The sequence below is a fragment of the Monodelphis domestica genome, chromosome 8, assembly GCF_027887165.1.
Source record: "Monodelphis domestica isolate mMonDom1 chromosome 8, mMonDom1.pri, whole genome shotgun sequence".
Classification (NCBI taxonomy): domain Eukaryota; kingdom Metazoa; phylum Chordata; class Mammalia; order Didelphimorphia; family Didelphidae; genus Monodelphis; species Monodelphis domestica.
In genome coordinates, this window is record NC_077234.1 from 60,263,920 (window position 1) to 60,288,434 (window position 24,515).

Genomic DNA, 24,515 nt, shown 5'->3' on the forward strand with positions numbered 1-24,515 from the left:
TTTAGTCTGCATGTATTCTGGCTATGCAAAGAAGAGGGAAATTAAACTGATCCAAGTAAATTGATTTAACCACTGTACATACATGTAAGTTATTTTCTTAATTCTCTTGGTACAAGCTAAATATTTGCTTCTAAAATATAATTATCATATATTCAGTTGCAAAATATATTAGGCAGATGCATTAGTATAATGTATAAATTATAACATCCAGCCAATGACTTCGACATCATTCAAATTTACTATTCAAATAGTCAGTCAAGAAACAATTATTAAATGCTTACTATGCACCAGATATTGTATGGATACTATGCACCAGATAAAGTATTGGGAATATGAATATAAGCTGAAAAAAATTCCCCGACTTCAAGAAACTTACATTCTAATGAGAGAAGACAACACTTAAGAGAAAGCTAGAAAAGAGGAAGGGTGGAGGGAGGAGTGGTGGGGACGTTAGAAAAGTCTGGTGTGCAGCTTCATTTTAAATAAAGACATGGCTGCACTAGGCACCCTCTTTAAAAGGAGGTTGTAAGATGAATCATCCAATCAGAGGGAGAGGCTTCGGATTATTTCCAGTAAGTGAATTCCAGGACTGGAATCCGGTTCTGAGATGAGCAGGTTTCTAAGGTATGGTAGGCAAAGTCCAGAGTGAAGTCTGAAGAGAAATAAAGATGGATATCATTTCAGCATTGTGAATGTTCCTCCAATGATGCACCACCTTCCTCCCATGTCTTCCTATTCTGAACCACCCTTGTCCATGTTTCCCTTTAATTTTTTTTCAAACCCTTATCTTCTTAGTATCATTTCTAAGGCATAAAAGTGACAAGGGCTAGGCAAATGGGATTAAACGACTTGTGGGTCACACAGCTAGTAAGTGTCTGACACCAGATTTGAGCACAGATCTTCCGGTCTCCAGACCTGGCACTCTAACCATTGTACTACCTAACTTCCTCTCCCTTAATTTTGATAGAATAAGTCCATCCAATGTGCTGAGGGATCTCCTTGCTTTTTCCTGATATCATGAGGATATTGACAAACCACATACAGTCCATCGATCATCTCTTGCTCTTGGCCCATGATCAATGTCTTCTTTTTCATTATACATCTCTTTGATGACATCCTTTACGTGTTGTCTGCAGTATGTTCACATGTACCATATTCTTCTCCATAACCCTTGGAATAATATTCATTTTTTATCATTCAGAATGTGTACTGTTCCATGATTTATAGCCATACCAGACCACTAGTAGAATATTGGCATTATAAAGATGAGTCTTTGTTTCTAGGGGATCATTGCTCTAAAAGGAATCCAGGTTACAGGTTACTCTCATAGTAGAGCACATCTTTATACAATTTATTTTTTAAAAAAAGAAAAATGTAAAATCTTATTCTGTGTGATTCTGAGCAAGTTACATAGTTTCCATTTACCATTTTAAGTTTACTTAAATATAAAATGGAGATAATAATAGCACCTTCCCCCCAAGGTTCTTATAAGGATCAGATGAAATAATATTTTTGAAAAGTACTTAGCTCAATTCAGAGCACATAATAAGAATTTAATAAAAGCTTTTTCACTTTTCTGCCTGCATGCTTTTGTTTGTTTTTTAAAACATTCAACTGAATTGAACAAAATGCCTCCAAAAAACTCCCTTCCAACAACATGTTTCCTATCCATACATCAAAATTACTTGATTCCTTGAAAGATGTAATAACATTAATAAACTTGTCCTTTATTGATCTTTATTATTGGTTAAGTCTTTATTGAAAAAATCAATCCTTTATCCAAGATGTCTTCTATGTCATCATCCACCTTCTGCATGAACAATTCCAGTGATGGGAATAAGGAACGCATGATCTCCCAAGGTAGTTCATTCCATTGTAGACCAGTTCCAATTGCTAGGAAGTTCTTTACGTGAATTATAACTTACTAACTGTGTCTGAGACTAGCACAGTTACTGAAGAATTTATGGACCATCAGACTCTGTTGGTGAGGTCAGGGTTTTTGATCACCCTCACTCTGACCATAACCACTATGCTGTTGTTATTTGTCTTTCATTTTTGAAGAGGATCCCCAGCATCACAGGGTGAAGTTGTCAGCTTCACGGTCTCTTCCAGATTCATTAAAGTCCAGTGGCAAGACAAAAGTCAGGTCAGCGAGCCGTGGCCCAGGCTGCAGTAGATGACACTGGCATATTTGATGTCTGAACAAGCTCAAAGTGCACCCCAGCACCTACTTCCGCCACTTTCATGGCCACTGCAATGCCACAGAAGCAGCAACCCAAAGCAGCATCCAAGAAGGAAATGGGAACATTCCCAGACACCTCCCCCCACAAAGGAACTGGAACTGGCTTTCTCATAGCTTGCTCTGGTCTAGTTTAAAAAAACAACATAGAGATAAGAGCAATCTAACCCACCATTGGTCCCCTGATTAGGACCAATGGGAGTTTTTGTCATGCTTTGTGGTTCCCTTATGGCAACCTGTAATTCAATTTAATTCAGTTCAGTTTAATTTGACAAAAATATTGTGCTCAGAGCATAGAGGGAACTTGAAAAAGACATAATCCTCCCTGTTCTGACAAAACTCCTAACATACAGATAAAACATAAAGGATAACTATACTATACAAGACAAATGATAATTACATCAGAAAGATGGCAAAGTAATGAGGGCTAGTGGGATCAAGGCACACATGGTTTAGAAGACAGTATTTGAATTGATCTTTGAAGATAGGTAGGGAGACACCTTGACAAAATGAAAGAAATTAAACAGTCATCATCATCATCATCATCATCATGTAGAAAAAATAAAACTTTAAAACCCACCAAGTTAATTAAAAGAATAACAATAAGTGAAAAGAGAAAAAAGCCAACCAAATCCCTAAAGTAAAACAAATTGGTGAGAAATTGAATAAAGAAAGAAAAGTCACATGCAAAGAAATTCCCACTATCAATGCCTTCTCTGCATTAGTTGCTTAGAGATCTAAAAGATTAAATAATTTGCCTAGAATCACATAGCCAGTTTATATCTTTTGAACCCAACTTCCCGTCTTCTTTTGTCTCTCTTGACATTACACCACATTGACTCTCTAGAGACAGGGAACACTGCATAGAAAATCAAATTTTTATGCCATTAGTTTTGCTATACTGCTTCCCCCCTCTTTTTAATTCCTTTTATAAAGAAAGGCTCTCTTGGGGGAAAGGAGAGGAGATATATTAGGAAATGATTGTGACATAAAAACTAAGGTATATCTATGAAAAAAATAATAGTGTATTAGATGGCTTGGATAGACCAATGGAGTAAAGCAAGTGGCATAAAAGTTATCAATCACTGCAAATTATAAAAAGAAGTTTTAAAGGCATAAGAGCATCCATTCTTTCCACTCCTTCCCCTCTATCTATTTACCTACTGAATTCTGTCCACACTGATACAGGTAAAAATGGTTCTACAGTCGTATAACAACCCTAACATTTCATCTATTTCCCCCCATAATTATCTGTTCTAATACCTCTTCTCTCCTACCCATCCCAAATAACTTGCAATGATCCTCTACTCCTTTAGGAACCTTCCATGATGCTAATAGATAACCAGCGCCACCTGGTGAGATGATAGAATAAAAATGATGATGCATCTCATTTTAAAAAATCAAATATTTTCTAATATTTGATAATACTGTGAAAACTATACAGAACAAAGAAGACTATTTCTTGCTTCCAGAAGCAAGTTGTTGGGTGTTGATCATCTTATATTCTTAAAAATTATTGAGGACCCCAAAGAGTTTTTATGTGGATTATATCTCTCAGTATGCAACATATTGGAAATGATTCCCAATAAATTAAAAATGAACATTTCATATTAATTTATTTAAGAATAATAAAAATACTAAATGCTAACATAATAAAAATTTTATGAAAATAACAATTTCTTCCAAAATAGTGAAACAAGTGTTAGCATTTTATATATTTTTGCAAATCTCTGAAATCTTTAACTTAGTAGAAATCAGCTAGATTCTTATAACTGCTTCTACATTCAATCTATTGTGACATTTTGTTTTGTTTGAAGTACATGAAAAAATCCAGCCTCACAACGAGTTGCAGTTAGAAAATGAGGGAATATTTTAATAAGTAAAAAAGTCATTATTTTTATGAAATAGTTTTGACCTCCTGGACATCCTGTAAAGGTCTCGGGAACCCCTTAGAAGTCTAGGGACCACACTTTGAGAACTGTTACCATAGAGCATTTTTTAGTAGCAATATGTGGGTAAAATTCAGTAATTTTCTTATTTTTTTCTATTCTTTTTTCTATTTTTATTTCTTTTTTTCTATTCGTGTGCCTACCAAAAGTTCCCAAAGAGCCAATCCCACAAGAGTAAAGTGCCTTTAGGTGTTTCCACAGTGCTGTCTCCCCAGTAACTATAACAATAGCAGCCTAGATGGTACTTGAGCATGTTTTCTAAAATCCAACATGGAAAGCCTCTGAACCAATCCCTTCTGCTAACTTTCCTTTTTTCCCCCTCCTAGGACGATTCTTCCAGTCCAACAGGCTCACAACCAAGGAGTCATCCTCACTTCTTTACTTTCATTCCCTCCCCTTCCATATCTAATCAGTTATTCCTTTTCCTTTTGCCTTTGTTGGCTGTGTCCTGTCCCAGAATAATCATCATCGTCATCATAGCCAGCACTTACATGGCACTTTACATTTTTCAAAGAACTTTATAAATGTCACATTTTCCCTTTATAATAGCCCTGGCAGGCAGGTGCTATTATTATCTTTATTTTTATAAGTAATAATAGCTAACATTTATATAGAACCTACTAGGTTCCAGGCACTGTGCTAAGAGTCTTATGATGATCTCATTTTATCCTCACAGCAACCACATTTTTATCCCAGTTTTATGGATGAGGAAACTGAGGTAGGCAGAGGTTAACTAACCTGCCCAGCTAGGAAGTGTCTGAGGCTGGATTTGACCTCAAGTCCAGTGTTCTCTCCACTGGGCACCTAGCTCCCTGCATCATGTACTTCCTCCTTACCTACGTGTATCAGAATTAACTTCTGTTCCTCAGAAATCAGCTCAGGTGCCATCTTCTATAGGAATCTTTTCCTGTTTCTTTCCCCAACTCTACTCCTCCCTCCAAATTCACCTTCCATTCCTTCTGCAGCTATTTTAAATATAGTTATAATCAGGAATTAACCAGTAATCCAAGTCCTTAGGAACATGCACAGATGCAATTCTCCATGTGAAAGAGGGTGGAGAAATATGATGGTTCTACTATGAAGTAGGTACAAATAAGGAAACTGAGGCAAACCAAAACCTGGGAAATCTTATTTAAGGTGATTCAAAATAAAGTAGGCAGAACTAGGAAAATGTCATGCACAGCATCAATAATGTTCAATGATAAACTGTGAATAATTCTTATCAGCAATTCAAGGATGCAGGATAATTCCAAGGGACTCATGACTAAAAAGGCTCTCTACCACCAAAGAAGGAAAGGATGGAATCTGAATGTGAATTGAAGTGTACCATTATTCATTTCCTCCATGAATTTTTCTCTAATATGTGACATGTCTTCTTTCACAATATGATGAATATGGAAATATGTATTCTATGATAATACATGTTGACATATGCCATTTTACCTGCCATCTTGGGGAGATGGGAGGAATAGAAGGGAGAGAACATGTGTGTAGATAGAATCCACTCCCCAAGCTCATCCTACCACACATTCCATTTTACCTGTACACGTTGCGTGATAGAGGAGGACAGTAAGAAAAAGGTCTGGTGTGGGTTGCAAAAGGCTCTCTTTTTGTGGGTGCTTTGGTGGAACTTGGTCTGGAGCAGAAGCTCTGCTGTCTGCTGTGTGCACTCAGATTTTTGTGTACTTTGGAGGCTTGGCAGGCTTAGGATTTTGGCTTCCTGATTCAGCTTGGGGCATTTTAGCTAAGTGATATTTTCTGTCTCCTTCCAACATTTCTCTCTTTTTACTTTATCTCCATTTTGATTAAAACTTAATTGTTAAGAGTTACTAATAGATTCATGTGACTTGAGTTAATTTTATAAATGGCAACCACAACAATTTTTCTTTTAATTAATATTACATTTAATATTTTACTTTCATTATTACACATGGATCATAAAATGCCAGAAAATAATTATTTAAATCATATCTACCTATGATTTAGAAAAATATTAAAAATAAAACATGCATTAAAAGTTAAATTTTAAAAAGCTTTTTTTTAAAGTAACTGAGGTACACAGAGTTAAATTATTAACCAGGTCAAAGAGCTATTAGGTTTCTGAGGTCAGATTTGAACTCAGGAAGATGAGTCTTCTTGACTCTAGGTCTGGCACTGTATTGACTACATCACTTTATCTGCCCCATTTACTCGTTCACTTGGACAAAACTGAGAGACAGTCAGATGATGAGAGTTTGCCAGGGTTCAGAGTAGGTTCTAAGAGGCAACAGTCAAGGTAGAGATCATTCTAGTCTTGGAGGGTGAAAAGCACCAAGGAAAGAAATGGGATGTCATGTTGGCTGATTGGATGGTTGTTGTCCATACTCATAGAGGAACAGAATGGCATGATGTCTTTTGACTTACACATAAATTGGATATGAGAGGCAGAGTTACACAAAGTCATCAGCTTCATTCTTCCAGACTCATCACAGTCCAGTGGTAAGACAAAATTAAAGAAGACTGACAATGGCCCAGGATGCAGTGGATGACCTTGGTATCTTCAATGTCTCACCAAGTCCTAAGCTCTTCACAGCATCCACTTCCACTGCTTTTAGGGTCATCAGAATAAATCATCCTTACCCTCCCTTTCTGCCAGGAGAATTTTTGAATGCCTGTGGTAGGCACCTCCATAATTCATTGGCAGGTGCCAATTACCCTTAGCCTGGTTTAGCTTACCTACCAACATAATTTATCGAGATGTGGCCAATGCATATGCTGCAGCTTCTTGAAGCCACAGATGATAGCTGACCGTCAGGTGGACACCAAAAGAGGAAAGCAGCCCTGAAAAGGGCTTAAGAAGCCCTCACAATAGAAGTGCTAGTTTTGCTCAAATATGCCATACACTGGGATGTCAGGTTTAATGAAGAAGTATATCAATTTGACTAGAATATAAAAAGTTCATGTGAGGGGAAGAGAAGGGAATAAAGTATAATTTGTGTGGAAAGATAGACTAAGTGAAAGATATAGAAAGGAAGCAAAATAATTTTATTTAAGTGGCTCTTCTATCATTCAGAAATGTTCCTTTCAAGTTTGAATTAGATTTCCCAGATGTGAATTATAGAAGAAATGAAGTTTCCATTTTGATATGTTAAATTGCACTTGTCATTTTTTATCCCTCAATGATAAATTAGATGATTTTTAAAAATATTATTCTTGAAGTCTAATCTCTCCTAAAACCTGCTTTCTTCGGAAAAGAACTACTCAAAAAATTTTTAAACATAGATTAGATTAGATAAAGCATTTAGTAAGGGTTTACTAAGCATTGTACTAAGCATTTGGGATACAAAAAGAAGAAAACAAGATATTTTCTATTCAACATGTTTACATTCTAATAAGGGAGGACTTTATAAAACAAAGTATAGTGATGCTAAATTCTATAATCTTAATAAGTCAGTTTGACAATTTAGCTTAATTGATAATGAATAAGCTTTACTAATAGAGAAAATGTTATTATCTTTTTAGACTTTTTTTAAATTTTATAATATTTTATTTGATCATTTCCAAGCATTATTCGTTAAAGACAAAGATCATTTTCTTTTCCTCCCCCCACCCCCCATAGCCGACGCGTGATTCCACTGGGTATCACATGTGTTCTTCATTCGAACCCATTGTCATGTTGTTAGTATTTGCATTAGAATGTTCCTTTAGAGTCTCTCCTCTGTCATTTCCCCTCAACCCCTGTAGTCAAGCACTTGCTTTTCCTCGGTGTTTCTACTCCCACAGTTTTTCCTCTGCTTATGAATGGTGTTTTTTTTCCTAGATCCCTGCAAATTGTTCAGGGACATTACACCGCCACTAATGGAGAAGTCCATTACGTTTGATTATACCACAGTGTATTAGTCTCTGTGTACAATGTTCTCCTGGTTCTGCTCCTCTCGCTCTGCATCACTTCCTGGAGGTTGTTCCAGTCTCCATGGAACTCCTCCACTTTATTATTCCTTTTAGCACAATAGTATTCCATCACCAACATATACCACAATTTGTTCAGCCATTCCCCAATTGATGGGCATCCCCTCGTTTTCCAATTTTTGGCCACCACAAAGAGCACAGCTATGAATATTCTTGTACAAGTCTTTTTCTCCATTATTTCTTTGGGGTACAAGCCCAGCAGTGCTATGGCTAGATCAAAGGGTAGACATTCTTTTATCGCCCTTTGGGCATAGTTCCAAATTGCCCTCCAGAATGGTTGGATCAATTCACAACTCCACCAGCAATGAATTAATGTCCCAACTTTGCCACATCCCCTCCAGCATTCATTACTTTCCTTTGCTATCATGTTAGCCAATCTGCTAGGTGTGAGGTGATACCTCAGAGTTGTTTTAATTTGCATCTCTCTGATTATAAGAGATTGAGAGCACTTTCTCATGTGCTTATTAATAGTTTTGATTTCTTTATCTGAGAACTGCCTATCCATGTCCCTTTCCCATTTATCAATTGGAGAATGGCTTGGATTTTTGTACAATTGATTTAGCTCTTTATAAATTTGAGTAAGTAAACCTTTGTCAGAGGTTTCTATGAAGATTTTTTCCCAATTTGTTGTTTCCCTTCTGATTTTAGTTACCTTTGTTTTGCTTGTACAAAAGCTTTTTAATTTGATGTAGTCGAAATTATTTATTTTATATTTTGTGACTCTTTCTATGTCTTCTTGCTTGTTTTTAAAGTCTTTTCCCTCCCAAAGGTCTAACATGTATACTATTCTGTGTTTACCGAATTTACTTATGGTTTCCTTCTTTATGTTTAAGTCATTCACCCATTTTGAATTTATCTTGGTGTAGGGTGTGATGTGTTTATCAATTCCTAATCTCTCCCACACTGTCTTCCAATTTTCCCAGCAGTTTTTATCGAATAGTGGATTTTTGTCCCAAAACCTGGGATCTTTGGATTTATCATATACTGTCTTGCTGAGGTCTCTTGCCCCCAGTCTATTCCACTGATCTTCCTTTCTGTCTCTTAGCCAGTACCAAATTGTTTTGATGACTGCTGCTTTGTAATTTAGTTTGAGGTCTGGGTCTGCAAGGCCCCCATCATTTGTGTTTTTTTTTTCATTATTTCCTTGGATATCCTTTATCTTTTGTTATTCCAAATGAACTTTGTTATGGTTTTTTCTAAATCAGTAAAGAAATTTTTTGGGAGTTCAATAGGTATGGCACTAAATAGATAAATAAGTTTGGGTAGGATGGTCATTTTTATTATATTGGCTCATCCTATCCATGTAATGTTTTTCCATTTGTTCAAGTCTAATTTTAGTTGTGTGGAGAGTGTTTTGTAGTTGTGTTCATATAGTTCCTGTGTTTGTCTTGGGAGATAGATTCCTAAGTATTTTATTTTGTCTAAGGTGATTTTGAATGGGATTTCTCTTTCTAGTTCTTGCTGCTGAGCTGTGTTGGAGATATATAGAAATGCTGATGATTTATGTGGGTTTATTTTGTATCCTGCAACTTTGCTAAAGTTGTTGATTATTTCAATTAGCTTTTTGGTTGAGTCTCTAGGATTCTTTAAGTAGACCATCATGTCATCCGCAAAGAGTGATAACTTGGTCTCCTCCTTGCCTATTTTGATGCCTTCAATTTCTTTTTCTTCTCTAATTGCTACTGCTAGTGTTTCTAGTACAATGTCAAATAGTAGAGGTGATAATGGGCATCCTTGTTTCACTCCTGATCTTATTGGGAATGCATCTAGTTTATCCCCATTGCAGATGATATTAGCTGATGGTTTTAGATATATACTGTTTATTATTTTTAGGAACGACCCTTCTATTCCTATGCTTTCTAGTGTTTTTAATAGGAATGGGTGTTGTATTTTATCAAAGGCTTTTTCTGCATCTATTGAGATAATCATGTGGTTCTTGTTGGTTTGCTTGTTGATGTGGTCAATTATGTGGATGGTTTTCCTAATATTGAACCAGCCCTGCATCCCTGGTATAAATCCTACTTGATCATGGTGGATGACCCTTCTGATCACTTGCTGGAGTCTTTTTGCTAGTATCCTATTTAAGATTTTTGCATCTATATTCATTAGGGAGATTTGCCTATAGTTTTCTTTCTCTGTTTTTGACCTGCCTGGTTTTGGAATCAGTACCATGTTTGTGTCATAAAAGGAGTTTGGTAGAACTCCCTCTTTGCTTATTATGTCAAATAGTTTGTATAGTATTGGGGTTAACTGTTATCTGGATGTTTGATAGAATTCACTGGTGAATCCATCAGGCCCTGGGGATTTTTTCTTAGGAAGTTCTTTGATGGCTTGTTGGATTTCAATTTCTGATATGGGATTATTTAAGAATTCTATTTCTTCTTCTGTTAGTCTAGGCATTTTGTATTTTTGTATATATTCATCCATATCACCTAAATTGGTATATTTATTGCCATATAATTGGGCAAAGTAATTTTTAATGATTGCCTTAATTTCCTCTTCATTGGAGGTGATGTCCCCCTTTTCATCTTTGATGCTGTTAATTTGCTTTTCTTCTTTTCTTCTTTTCTTTTTTAAATTAGATTGACCAGTACTTTGTCTTTTTTCTTTGTCTATTTTCTTTGTTTTTTCAAAGTACCAGCCAGGAATTGCTGGTGTTTCCGTGTTACTGCCCTCCTCAGTTCCCTCCCGATGCTTCTCTGTTGCCTTACTTCCATGCTCTGAGCCTGGCTTAGCCCTTTCCATGGGGTGTTTGTTTCTGTGCCTTAGCAGGCCAGGAGAGCCAGCACTCTGAGGGGGGAGGGGCTGCGGCTTCCTGGAGCTCAGAGGGCTCCTGATAAGATTAACTTTCTCTGGGTTGAACTGAGTATGCCCTGAGGCAGGGAACTTCCATGAGACTCGAATGGAAGGATCCAGCCAGGGGGCTGCAGGCTCCCCCTCCCCTCCCCTCCCCCCCCCCCCCCCCCCCCCCGTCTCTTTGTGTTTCCCTGCTGTCTGGGTGCCCCCGCAACTGGGTCAGGTTGTTTTCAGGAAGCGGCCTTCATGATAGCCGGCTCGGAGGCCCTTTTGCCAGCCCTGAGGGTTACTGTTGTTTCAGAGGACCCTGCTCTCTGAGGGGGAAGGGGCCGGGGCTTTCCAGAGCTCTGAGGGCTGGTGATAGGATTAACCTCAGACTGAGTATGCCCTGAGGCAGGGACCTTCGGTGAGACTCAGATGGATCTGGTCAGGGGGCTACAGGCTCCCTTCCCACCCCCTCCAGCGACTGGGTCAGGTTGTTTTTAGGAAGTGGCCTTCAGGATAGCCGGCCCTGAGGCTCTGAGGTTCCCTCTGCTGCCTCGGACTCAGTGCTCTGGGTTGAGGGAATGGGTCCTGGGACCTTCCTTCTGCCTACCCCTTAGGTCCAAGTGATCTCGGATTCTGGCTTTTGGGGAGGCCGTACCTTTTGATCCAGGTCCAGGTCCAGGAGGAGGATTCCCAGGGTCTATGCTGTTGTTCATTTTGAATTTGGGTGCCCTAGGAGCATATAGTTTGAGTTCGGTAGGGAAGGGTTTCCAGAGATCTGAACTTTAGCTTTCTCTAAGCCACCATCTTGACCGGAAGTCAAAATGTTATTATCTTAATAAGAAAGTTTCTCAAGTTAGCTTAAATATTTTTGCTTTTTGCTTCTATTTTGTGATTAAGCTACTTTGGATAACTTGTTTTTCAACAATAAGTACCCATGTGTTGTGATTTAGTAAAACAACATGTGTATAATCTTGAAAACAACTGACAACTTGGCTATTCTTAGCAATACAATGATCTGGGAGAATCCTGGAAGACTTATGACAGGGAATGCTAGCCACCTCCAGAGAAAGAACTGTTGGAGTCAAATGGATGGATGTGGATCAAAACAGACTATCTTTTGCATCAGTGTTTTTATGGTTTTATTTTGGAGTTTGGGTTTTATACAAGTGTGCTCTTATCAACAATGACCAATATGGAAGTGGTTTTTGAACAAAAAAATTTTTTTAATTTTTAAACAACTGATAAACAGTTGTAGACCCTCAAATAAGACAGACTACCAATATGAAGATCCTAACAGCTTCATTGTTAATTTTGAATTGAGCTACCAATCAAATTATTTGATAAATAACTTTAGCTGACAGTATAAAAGCTTACCTATGATTCTAGACATCAGTTGGTTCCTAAGTCACAAGAAGGTCAGTAAGTCAGGTCCTTACTCTTCTAGGCCTGCTAAGAAAGAAGCCTTTCAGTCAGAGTTGGGAGGGGGACTGACTTTTTTTAGAGACCAGCGCCAAAGTGTTGCTTACACTCTGATAAAGGTTGATTTCATGCATTGAGACATGTTGCCTAATTAAAGTTCCCTTTGCACTAGTTTACATATGCATGATAAATAGGGTCAAATATACTTTATATTACAGGAAATTAAAAGGAAAGATTCAGGATGGGAAGAGTTTCTCACTTAGGAGCAAAACAATAAGTTTAGAGCTGAAGCCAAGTAGAGAGTGTGCCAGAGAGTCACAAGGCAAGAATTTCAGCCATACTGAAGATCTGGGTGAAGATTCACCAATAAATAGCTCCTAGCTCAGTGTCTTTCACAGAGCCCAATGACTATTTAAATGGTTAGGATATAATTCAACGTAAAATCAATATCCGTGTAGATTAGCTATTTCTCTTATTTATCCATCAGAGAAATATTATTTGCTGGTAACAAATTTGTAGCCTAAGAGAAAGCACAGATTTCCTTCTCAGGTGACATCAAATCATTCAAGACTGCTCTTTAGGGGGCAGCTGGGTAGCTCAGTGGATTGAGAGCCAGGCCTAGAGATGGCAGGTCCTAGGTTCAAATCTGGCCTCAGCCACTTCCTAGCTGTGTGACCCTGGGCAAGTCACTTGAGCCCCATTGCCTAGCCCTTACCACTCTTCTGTCTTGGAGCCTTGGAGTCAACTCCAAGACAGAAGGTAAGGGTTTAAAAAAAAAAAAGACTACTCTTTAGTTTTGGCCATTTAGTCTGTGCTCCAACTACTCAAATAGATTGTTATCTGGCCCATACCACTTCATTTTGCCCAGAGGGGTAAAAAAATAGCATGAGACATTGCATTGTCAAATTTACTAAAAATTAAAGATTCTATCACCTGTATTCTCCTGATATAACAGCCTATTAACTCTTCTCCCAAAAGATGTCTTTGGAGAGACGTCCTTGTTATTGATGATAGCCCTGAACCTTATTTTTTTTTTACTTATTCACTAAACACTCCTTTAAGGTTTTAGGTCTTTGCTAAGATGCAAAATTAAGCTCACTGGCCTCTGGCTTGACGATGACATTTTCTTCCCTTTTCTTGAGAATTAGGACATTTGTCCTGCCTATTTATGATGAAGGGAAGGTAGGTGACACAATGGATAGAATGCCAGGCCTGAAGTGAAGAAGACGGCTCCTGAATTCAAATCTGGCCTCAGACACTTATTAGTTGTGACCCTGCACAAGACATTTCCCCATTTGTAAAATGGGCTAAAACGTAGAATTTTACATTTGTAAAATGTAAAAGGAAAGAAGTGGCAAACCACTCCAGTGTCTTTGTCAAATAAAACCTCAAATAGGGTCAGAAAGAGTCAGTTAAGACTGAAAGGTCTGGACAACAAATTCATGAAAAAGAACTGTTTAGATATATTACGATTTTCGATTAGCTACCACTCTCTCTTCAGTACGTGTGCATCTATATTCATCAGGGAGAGTGGTCTATCAGTTTCGAACACACATAAATCACTAAGTGTCTGTAACAGCACTCGACTTTTCATGAGATCCCAACAAATTAATTCTGTTAGACTAGCAATCAAACTTTGTCCTAGATATCCACAAGGAGTCTGGCAAAGCAGTTTTGCCTCCAGTATTACTCTGCAGAAACCATTCAGCCTCCATGTTCTTACCTAGGAAGAACCTTGGAAAGTGACCTATAAAGAAGTACACCGTTCCATTGGCCGTTACGGTTTTTGCTGTAATGCTAGTAGGTGTACCTGCACGCCATCAGTGAGGGTAACCACTAGCTTTTGGACAGTGAGCCATTTCTTTTGTAACCAACTTATCGGTGGTTCACTAAAGTATCAATATGACCCTTCAACCAGAAATGGAATTTCTTGGTCTAAGCCATACCACTTTTCCAAATTACTGTGACCAGCTCCCAGAGGGAAAGGCATCCATTGTTCAACCAAGCTTTCATTCTTTCCCTGAACCATTTAGAATTCTCTGCCTTGTAGAATTCTTATGGGGAAAGAGCCTTTGAAAACACTGAAGTACTATATAAATATAATTACTTATTATGATGGTTTCAGCAAACCTAGAATTTTCTTGCTGTGGGTAAACCTTGTATGATTAAAAATTTTCTTGGTAAGATTCCAGTGTGCCTGTCTGTATCTATGCGCCATTTGTCCTAACATGGGCTTTGTGTTTTATAGCACAGAAGGTGCTAAGTAGCAGCTCTGGAACTAGATTACCAAAGAGCTATATTATTATTATTATCTAGTTTGAATTTTAACAAACTTGGTCTGATGCCTACTTATACTCTGAGAGTATCCAATCATATTTCTGGATAATTGACCTAAACATCTAGCTTTTAATGTCACGTATCTCAAGTTCTGTTTACTATGTCTATAGAGGGAAACCTTCCTATATTCTTACTCACTGTCAATAAAAAAGTATATTTACTCCAGCAAGTGATCAGAAGGATCATTCACCATGATCAAGTAGGATTCATACCAGGGATGCAGGGCTGGTTCAATATTAGGAAAACCATCCACATAATTGACCACATCAACAAGCAAACTAGCAAGAACCACATGATTATCTCAATAGATGCAGAAAAAGCCTTTGATAAAATACAACACCCATTCCTATTAAAAACACTAGAAAGCATAGGAATAGAAGGGTCATTCCTAAAAATAATAAACAGTATATATCTAAAACCAACAGCTAATATCATCTGCAATGGGGATAAACTAGATGCATTCCCAATAAGATCAGGAGTGAAACAAGGATGCCCATTATCACCTCTACTATTTGACATTGTACTAGAAACACTAGCAGTAGCAATTAGAGAAGATAAAGGAATTGAAGGCATCAAAATAGGCAAGGAGGAGACCAAGTTATCACTCTTTGCGGATGACATGATGGTCTACTTAAAGAATCCTAGAGATTCAACCAAAAAGCTAATTGAAATAATCAACAACTTTAGCAAAGTTGCAGGATACAAAATAAACCCACATAAATCATCAGCTTTTCCATATATCTCCAACACAGCTCAGCAGCAAGAACTAGAAAGAGAAATCCCATTCAAAATCACCTTAGACAAAATAAAATACTTAGGAATCTATCTCCCAAGACAAACACAGGAACTATATGAACACAACTACAAAACACTCGCCACACAACTAAAACTAGACTTGAGCAATTGGAAAAACATTAACTGCTCATGGATAGGACGAGCCAATATAATAAAAATGACCATCCTACCCAAACTTATTTATCTATTTAGTGCCATACCCATTGAACTACCAAAATACTTCTTCACTGATTTAGAAAAAAACATAACAAAGTTCATTTGGAAGAACAAAAGATCAAGGATATCCAGGGAAATAATGAAAAAAAACACATATGATGGGGGCCTTGCAGTCCCTGACCTAAAACTATATTACAAAGCAGCAGTCATCAAAACAATTTGGTACTGGCTAAGAAACAGAAAGGAAGATCAGTGGAATAGACTGGGGGAAAGCGATCTCAGCAAGACAGTATACGATAAACCCAAAGATCCCAGCTTTTGGGACAAAAATCCACTATTCGATAAAAACTGCTGGGAAAATTGGAAGACAGTGTGGGAGAGACTAGGAATAGATCAACACCTCACACCCTACACCAAGATAAATTCAAAATGGGTGAGTGACTTAAACATAAAGAAGGAAACCATAAGTAAATTGGGTAAACACAGAATAGTATACATGTCAGACCTTTGGGAGGGGAAAGGCTTTAAAACCAAGCAAGATATAGAAAGAATCACAAAATGTAAAATAAATAATTTTGACTACATCAAACTAAAAAGCTTTTGTACAAACAAAACCAATATAACTAAAATCAGAAGGGAAACAACAAATTGGGAAAAAATCTTCATAGAAACCTCTGACAAAGGTTTAATTACTCATATTTATAATGAGCTAAATCAATTGTACAAAAAATCAAGCCATTCTCCAATTGATAAATGGGCAAGGGAAATGGATAGGCAGTTCTCAGATAAAGAAATCAAAACTATCAACAAGCACATGAAGAAGTGTTCTACATCTCTTATAATCAGAGAGATGCAAATCAAAACAACTCTGAGGTATCACCTCACACCTAGCAGATTGGCTAACATAACAGCAAAGGAAAGTAATGAATGCTGGAGGGGATGTGGCAATGTAGGGACATTAATTCATTGCTGGTGGAGTTGTGAATTGATCCAACCATTCTGGAGGGCAATTTGGAACTATGCCCAAAGGGCGACAAAAGAATATCTACCCTTTGACCCAGCCATAGCACTGCTGGGTCTGTACCCCAAAGAGATAATGGACACAAAGACTTGTACAAAAATATTCATAGCTGCGCTCTTTGTGGTGGCCCAAAACTGGAAAACGAGGGGATGCCCATCAATTGGGGAATGGCTGAACAAGCTGTGGTATATGTTGGTGATGGAGTACTATTGTGCTAAAAGGAATAATAAAGTGGAGAAGTTCCATGGAGACTGGAACAACCTCCAGGAAGTGATGCAGAGCGAGAGGAGCAGAACCAGGAGAACATTGTACACAGAGACTAATACACTGTGGTATAATCGAACGTAATGGACTTCTCCATTAGTGGCGGTGTAATGTCCCTGAACAACTTGCAGGGATCCAGGAGAAAAAAACACCATTCATAAGCAAAGGATAAACTATGGGAGTAGAAACACCGAGAAAAAGCAACTGCCTGAATACAGAGGTTGAGGGGACATGACAGAGGATAGACTCTAAATGAACACTCTAATGCAAATACTATCAACAAAGCAATGGGTTCAAATCAAGAAAACATCTAATGCCCAGTGGACTTACGCGTCGGCTATGGGGGGTGGGGGGGGAGGAAAAGAAAATGATCTATGTCTTTAACGAATAATGCTTGGAAATGATCAAATAAAATATATTTAAAAAAAAAAGTATATTTACTTAATAATGAAAGCCATCCTACTTTACACATATACTATCCTGATGAGAAATTGAAAGTTGGGAAGCCCCTGCTTGTTAAAGGCTGCCCTTTTCCTATGATTTGCAGGATCCCTTGCTCTTAGTTTCAAACTGCAAAAAATATCCCCCGTTTTCAAATCAATATCTTTCCCCAAAAAAGCATTATGACTGCACACATACAATGTTGTCTTTAAAAAATTTATTAAACAAAGTGTTACAACAGTACTTGAAAACAGAATCTTGGAGAGACTCAGCTAAATTAACCAGTTTTCATTGAACAGTATCATGATGCTATTCGTAACTTTTTTATAAAAGAAGAAAAAGAAAGTAGTAACACATGTCAAAACATTCCATTAGTTTGGTGTTTCCAGTAATTCCCATCCAATAATAAATAATAAACATGCAACTACCAAGCCTACTTATCAGTCTTTTTAGTCATACCTGGGAAGCTAAGTACAATACATGTAATAGCCTGCTTGGGAGAAATACTGAAAAGAGAAAGTAAATAATGCATCAGAACAGCTTGCTTGCATTGTGAGAAGCTTATGTTCTTGATCACACATTTCACTGGTCAGCGCCATATCCTACAGGTATTATCCTTGCTACCTGTAATACAAATGTCATATTAGCACTTATTGTTATTTTTCACAAGTTTATATTCTCATTCTTTATACTTCAGACTCTTTTGTAGCTACAATAAATTACTGACCACTACTAAATGCCAGCAGGGCAGCAAAGTGGCTCAATGGATAGAGTATCAGGTCTGGAGTCAGGAAGATCTATGTCCTAATCTGGCCTCAGATATTTATATCTGACCCTGTTTGCCTCAATTTCCTCATCTGCAAAATGAGCTGGTAAAGGAAATGGCAAACCACTCCGGTATCTTTACCAAGAAAACCCCAACAAAAGTCACCACTAAATGAGTCTGAGCTTTAAAGACTAACTATTCATTCCCTAAAATATCTGGGATTTGTGATATATTGGGTATTTTGCATGCTTTTAGTTAGCTGAATTGATCAAATTCTGATGAAACCAAAGCTATGTGGTCAATTTCTCTATAGACCAATGAGAAGGCCCAGTGGATTTCAGGCTGGGGGTGGAGTCAAGAAGACCTAAATTCAAATCCCAAATCCCAGATACGTACTAGCTGTGTGACTGTGGGCAAGTCATGTAACTCATTTGCTTCAGTTTCTTCATCTGTAAAATAGGGATAATAATAGCACCTTCCTCTTATGGTTGTTGTGAGAAATCAAGTGATATTCCTATAATATGCTTAAGTGCAGTGTCTGGTACATGGTAAACATGATACAAATGTTAGCTATGATTATTATTATTAGCTTAACTCAAAACAATGACTGAATATTAAATCCCAGCCAATCAAAATACATGGTGCTAATTACTGGTTACTTACTAGTAAATTACTAATTACCCAGTATTTCCCTTTAGACTCCTTAAATAGGTATTATTTTAAAGAGAGAGATCCTTCCCTTCCATGTGTTCCTGGGGCATCACCTCTCTGTGAATTAAGTTTATCCTATGATCTTCTAGCATTTTTTGTCTGAGTCCGTCTCTCCCCTGTACATCCCCAAAGTACACCAAAGACACACAGTATGCTCTTATTTTCTCTTACCTTTTCCCCAAAGACAAGTCAAAGTTTATTTTAGGAATGAAAACTCTTTCTCCTTAAGATGAAATGACTGACTATGTCATTGGCCCCAAGGTTATTAGCTAGTGGTAGTAATACTAGTAATAGTAGACAAAAATCTTAATGCTAAAAGAAGCAATTTTCTAGCTCTTGAAAATGGACTTTAGTGTCCAGAACCTCTTTTCAGCACAGCCCCACCAACAAGGATCTATTCCACCTTTCTGTAAAGCATACTTTGGGTCTGAATGTACAAAAATCATCAATTAAAAGATGATATCAGTCATTAGTAATTTTCACACCCTGTTAAAATGAAGAAAACTGTCACATGGCTAGGCAATTTAACAGAGATCAATTAAGTCTGGAGCCTGAAGAGACTAAATCTCATCTCCAAGAAATTGATCTATGGTTATGTCTGTGCCGATGCTTGCTCTGAATGAATTCTATACTTCCAACTGCACTAAAGTTTTTAAAAATCAAAATAATAAAAAAGGAAACTCTTCATATGAACTATTCACATTTTAGCTAGTTAAATGTGTGACAAATGAATATGGCACTGGTCTTGAAATCAGGAAGATCTGTGTTCAGATCCAAGCTTTGACATGGAACCCATAGCAAGTCATTTACTCTCTTAGGAGCCACAGACAATTCTCCAAGAATGAAAGTTTCAGAGAAAGGTCTGATCTACACCCAGAAAAGTTTTTTGCTAGGAAATTCTGACTCCAAACCCAACAATAAGCACCACTCATGGAGCAAAGCTTGGCCTCTAGTTGCCACACATAACCCATCAGAGTATCGAGGAGTCTTCTCTGACCCTAAGACTCTAAATGGTGAGAATCTCCTCATTGGGGGACCACCTGCCATATAGCCTAACATTATTTTTCTTTATAAAAATTGACCCTTTTTTGGCTCTTTCCTTTCAAACTCTGATAATCTGATAAATTAATTAATTCACAGTCCTACTACATGATCAGTGGGAAGAGACCTGGTTATGGGCTTAGAGATTTGGGGGAGGTTGTGAAAAGGTTTCCACTTCACTGTCCTCATTTGTCTCCTCCAGCTTCATCATGGTGATGGCTTAATATGCCATCACCCCTTCAAGTATGTATTTACACTTCAACAAAGCACTTACGGAGGAAGATTCTGTCATGGGAGTGATGGGATTATAGGCATTAGAACAGGCTAGCAGGAGTGAGGGTTGTGGACTGGTAAATTGTTTGACAGCAGTCCCCAAAGCACACCAGGTGTGCCATCCTCAGCTTCAGCTATGCAGGAGGCTGGATGCTAGACAGGTACCAAGTTACTACTTAAGGGGGACAAGTATCCATTGGCATCAGGTAAGTAATTCTTATTAAGTCAGTGGAATTATGGGAATGGTTTATGAATATTTAAGCAGCTGGCAAAATTTCAAAGAAGTCGACTTTCTTATGTCGGATGAAGAAACTTAAATTTGCCTTGTAAATAGTCTACCTGATGTCATACAATGAGCCAATCGTGAAGCTTTCTCCAGTTCAGCACTACTGCAACCAGCCCATGCTGTTATTAAAATTAACTAAGAGAATTATAATGGCAAATCATGAAGGAATGTTTGTGGAGAAAGCATTTGAGCTTCAGGAAATACACCACATATTTCAGTCAAGGACGCCATACTGTTGACTGATAAAGAAAGCTCATTTTAAAATGAAATCAGTATTTTGTATTCTTAACTTACCTGTGATGATTATATTGCCCTTATAGTTGAAAGCACAAGAGAAGATTTCATCTGTGTGGCCTTCTAGAACCTGGAGGCACTGTCCTGTGTGAGAGTCCCATATTCTAGCTGTTTTATCAGAACTGCCTGTCAGAAGACGATTTCCTTGAGGATTGAAGGAAATCTGAAAAAAGAAAAAGAAAGCACTCAAATGTGAAATATTACTAATGAAACAATGCAAGAGTGGTGGCATTCCAAATGATGAGGGTGAGATCGTAGGATTCAGGTAATAAATACAAATATTCTGTTCTAATGTAAAGTCTAAAGATGATCAAATCCAGATTCTCTTCCTGATCATACTCTCTCAAATTGCATATGTTGTTGCGACAAATGTGATTTTGTCTCATTATTTTTTCACCAAGCTACAACTAAAAGTAAATGAAAATTGTATTTGTAGTTTGAGTTCTCACAAACATTTTTTGTATATTTTTAAAAGTAGCTATTTTGGCCATGTTCTATTGCTATATAGCCATATAGGGAATTTAAGAAGATATTTTCAATTTGAAAAATAAAATGAAGATGAATTAATTGTCCTTCTAGCTTCCAGACCTTTTACTCTTTTTTTTTGTAAGCAGAGAATAATCCTTCTATTCTATAAATATTGTTCAGCTATGTTTTCTCTGTTAATATCAGCTAATAAAAAGTTAAGCACTTCTTATGCTATCTTTCAGGCAAATGTCTTCCTTTCCTCACTAAGTTCATGGAAATTAAGAAAGATGTCAGGTCCTTCTTCCCAGAATACTTATTTTAAAATGTCAAAACTAATTTCCACCCTCAATAAGAAGATTAAAAGCTATGGAACTTCAAACCTGAGCCAAGTTGAAATTATTTGCATTTACAATACAAAAATAAAAACTTGGTATACTTATAGAGCATAACTTAACTTCTTAAAAGGATTTGGCCATTATTGTAGACTCCTTCACTATTAACATTTCAGAGGAAAATACAGACATATACAACAAAACTCCAGTAGGATAATAATCTTAGCAAGTATTTTTATACTTTTAAAAAGGCCAGATAAGTGGGTAAATTGTTTATGAGCAAAAAAAAAAAAAAGTGAAGCATGAAAATACTTGTTTTAATTCATAGAATAGTGCTGTACAACTCCTTTGGCCAGGCAAGCTAAATATTGTATGAAATATGGAATGAAACATGGCTAGAATTCTTCTAAGTGCTACTTCACAGATTCGTTTTTTTCCTTTTCATATGCATACCTTTCCTTTCTCAAACTGGTCCCACAGACTTGTTCAGTTTTCTCCCTACACCCCCAGGCAATGTTGTTATTAGGAACATTACATTCTCTTCAATAATAACCACTTTCAGTCAAAGATCTGAGTCAATGATTGTGAAAAACCACTGAATCAGGGATGGAGAGGCAGACTGAAGGTAGCTGGCCTCAAGCCCTCAGCAAAAGCAGGGTGTGTCATGGAGGCTCAATTCAACAAATATTGATTAAATGTCTCCTTGCAAAATTGAGCCGTAATCAGAATGAGCCTAGTTGGGGATAAGTACCAAATTCTAAATCATTATAAAGATCTCCACATACCTGAACCATGATTGACCAAATGTATAGCAAAACACTGTGGCTTGTGCTTTACCTTAGTCATTAGTAGGGAATACAAAATACAAACATAGATCTTTGAAATGTTTGAAAGTTGAAGAATTTTAGTATACCTATTGTTATTAATTACTATTAATTAGTGGTCATTAATACAATGATATAAATGTATTATCAATCCAATGTGGAGAATATTTACCATATGGTATGTTTCTATAAAATTACTGCGAATGAGAAAAGCTACTTAAGAACTCACTAAATTACTTTACCAAATATGTTTGGTACACCAGTTTTTAAAAAACAAAAATGTTTTTATTATTCTTTTAGATGTATGTTGCCTAAATTTCTTCTTGTATCTTTTCTTCTCTGTCTTCCAGAAAACCAGCCCTCTCATATAACAAAAGAAAAAAGAAATGGGGGACCAGCAAAACTTGTCAATATATGGGGAAGAAAAACTTCAAAAAAATATGATGTTCCACGCTTATAGATATCCACCTTTGTAATGGAGTCAGGTGGGGGTGGGAATAAGGGGAGGAAGTTGTAGTCTTCTCATATCTCTTCTTTGGGGGCCATGCTTTTTCTGTGAATTCTGTGGCATTCATTCTCAGATGTTTCGTTGTGATTTTTTGTCATCATAACTGTGTATGTTGTCTTTCTGGCTCTGCTTACTTCACTTTGCATTAGTTCATGTAAGTCTTTCCATGCTTCTTCATCATCATCATTGCACAGCAATATTCCATCAGTGGACCACAATTTAAGTCATTCCCCCTTTGTTTCTAGTTCTTTGCTTCCATACTAAATGATCTTCTATGGCTGACATGTTTTATGGAAGATAATTGATTATATTATTCAATAATCATATTTTTCTTGAGGACACACTTATAAAAATGTAAGCCATACAATATATGTTGCAAACATTGAATTATATGAGAAATTGAGCTAAATTGAGTCCCTTTATACCTTCATGTTTTTAAGAAATTCATTTAAGACATTAAGAAATTCATAAGACATAAGACATATGCTCCTTTGGGTTAGCTGGATTATTCTTGAAAGGCATTATTTCTAAGAGAGCAGTTAAAAGGAAAAGTCAACATACCTTTGAAATTTCACCTTCATGACCTTCTAACTTGGTAATACATTTTCTTGTCGTAGCACTAAAAACTCTTGCTGTTCCTTTATCAGAAGAAGAAACACATATTTTCAGTGTTGTATGTGAGCATCTGATTTTTGTTTGTCTAATCCTCTCTTTTGGAACATGAGATCATAATCCTTATGTGCCACATATCAAAAAGGCCTTAGATTCCCTTCTGCTCTACATCTAAGTAGAATAGCTGCATTCTGACCAATCTCGCTCATTTATTAAATAGATACCAGTGAAATGAGAAAATGGCAGAGTAAAAAGGCCTTTGGTGGCACATGCTCCTACAACTAAACACAAAAGACTGTGTAAACATCATGAGCAAGTCTTCCTTTGATTTCTTGACAGTTCATAGAAATCGGGGTTTGAAGGGGAAATGCCTGAGGAGAGACTCTAAATGAACACTCTAGTGCAAATACCAACAACATGGAAATGGGTTTGAATCAACAACACATGTGAAACCCAGTGGAATCACGTGTCAGCTATTGGAGGGGGGAGGAAAAGAAAATGATCTTTGTCTCTAATGAATAATGCTTGGAAATGATCAAATAACAAATTATTAAAAAAAGGAAGGAAGGAAGGAAGGAAGGAAGGAAGGAAGGAAGGAAGGAAGGAAGGAAGGAAGGAAGGGAAAGAAGAAAGAAAGAAAGAAAGAAAGAAAGAAAGAAAGAAAGAAAGAAAGAAAGAAAGAAAGAAAGAAAGAAAGAAAGAAAGAAAGAAAGAAAGAAAGAAAGAAAGAAAGGAAGGAAGGAAGGAAGGAAGGAAGGAAGGAAGGAAGGAAGGAAGGAAGGAAGGAAGGAAGGAAGGAAGGAAGGAAGGAAGGAAGGAAGGAAGGAAGGAAGGAAGGAAGAAAGAAAGAAAGAAAGAAAGAAAGAAGGAAGGAAGGAAGGAAGGAAGGAAGGAAGGAAGGAAGGAAGGAAGGAAGGAAGGAAGGAAGGAAGGAAGGAAGGAAGGAAGGAAGGAAGGAAGGAAGGAAGGAAGGAAGGAAGGAAGGAAGGAAGGAAGGAAGGAAGGAAGGAAGGAAGGAAGAAAGAAAGAAAGAAATTGGTGTTTGAT

The 24,515-nt window shown here is 37.2% G+C and overlaps 1 protein-coding gene across 1 annotated transcript in view; it reads right to left on the reverse strand.

The window, feature by feature from the left end:
• Positions 1-17,555: 17,555 nt before the first annotated feature.
• Positions 17,556-24,515, reverse strand: part of DAW1 (dynein assembly factor with WD repeats 1) — a 55,256-nt gene continuing 48,296 nt past the window's right edge. Inside the window, exons 11-13 of the mRNA XM_007502149.3 lie at positions 23,418-23,494; positions 20,725-20,887; positions 17,556-17,977 (exon numbers count right to left, since the gene is read on the reverse strand). Coding sequence (XP_007502211.1) covers positions 17,943-17,977; positions 20,725-20,887; positions 23,418-23,494 — 275 coding nt within the window. The 3' untranslated portion in view covers positions 17,556-17,942. The remainder of the gene's footprint in view (positions 17,978-20,724; positions 20,888-23,417; positions 23,495-24,515) is intronic.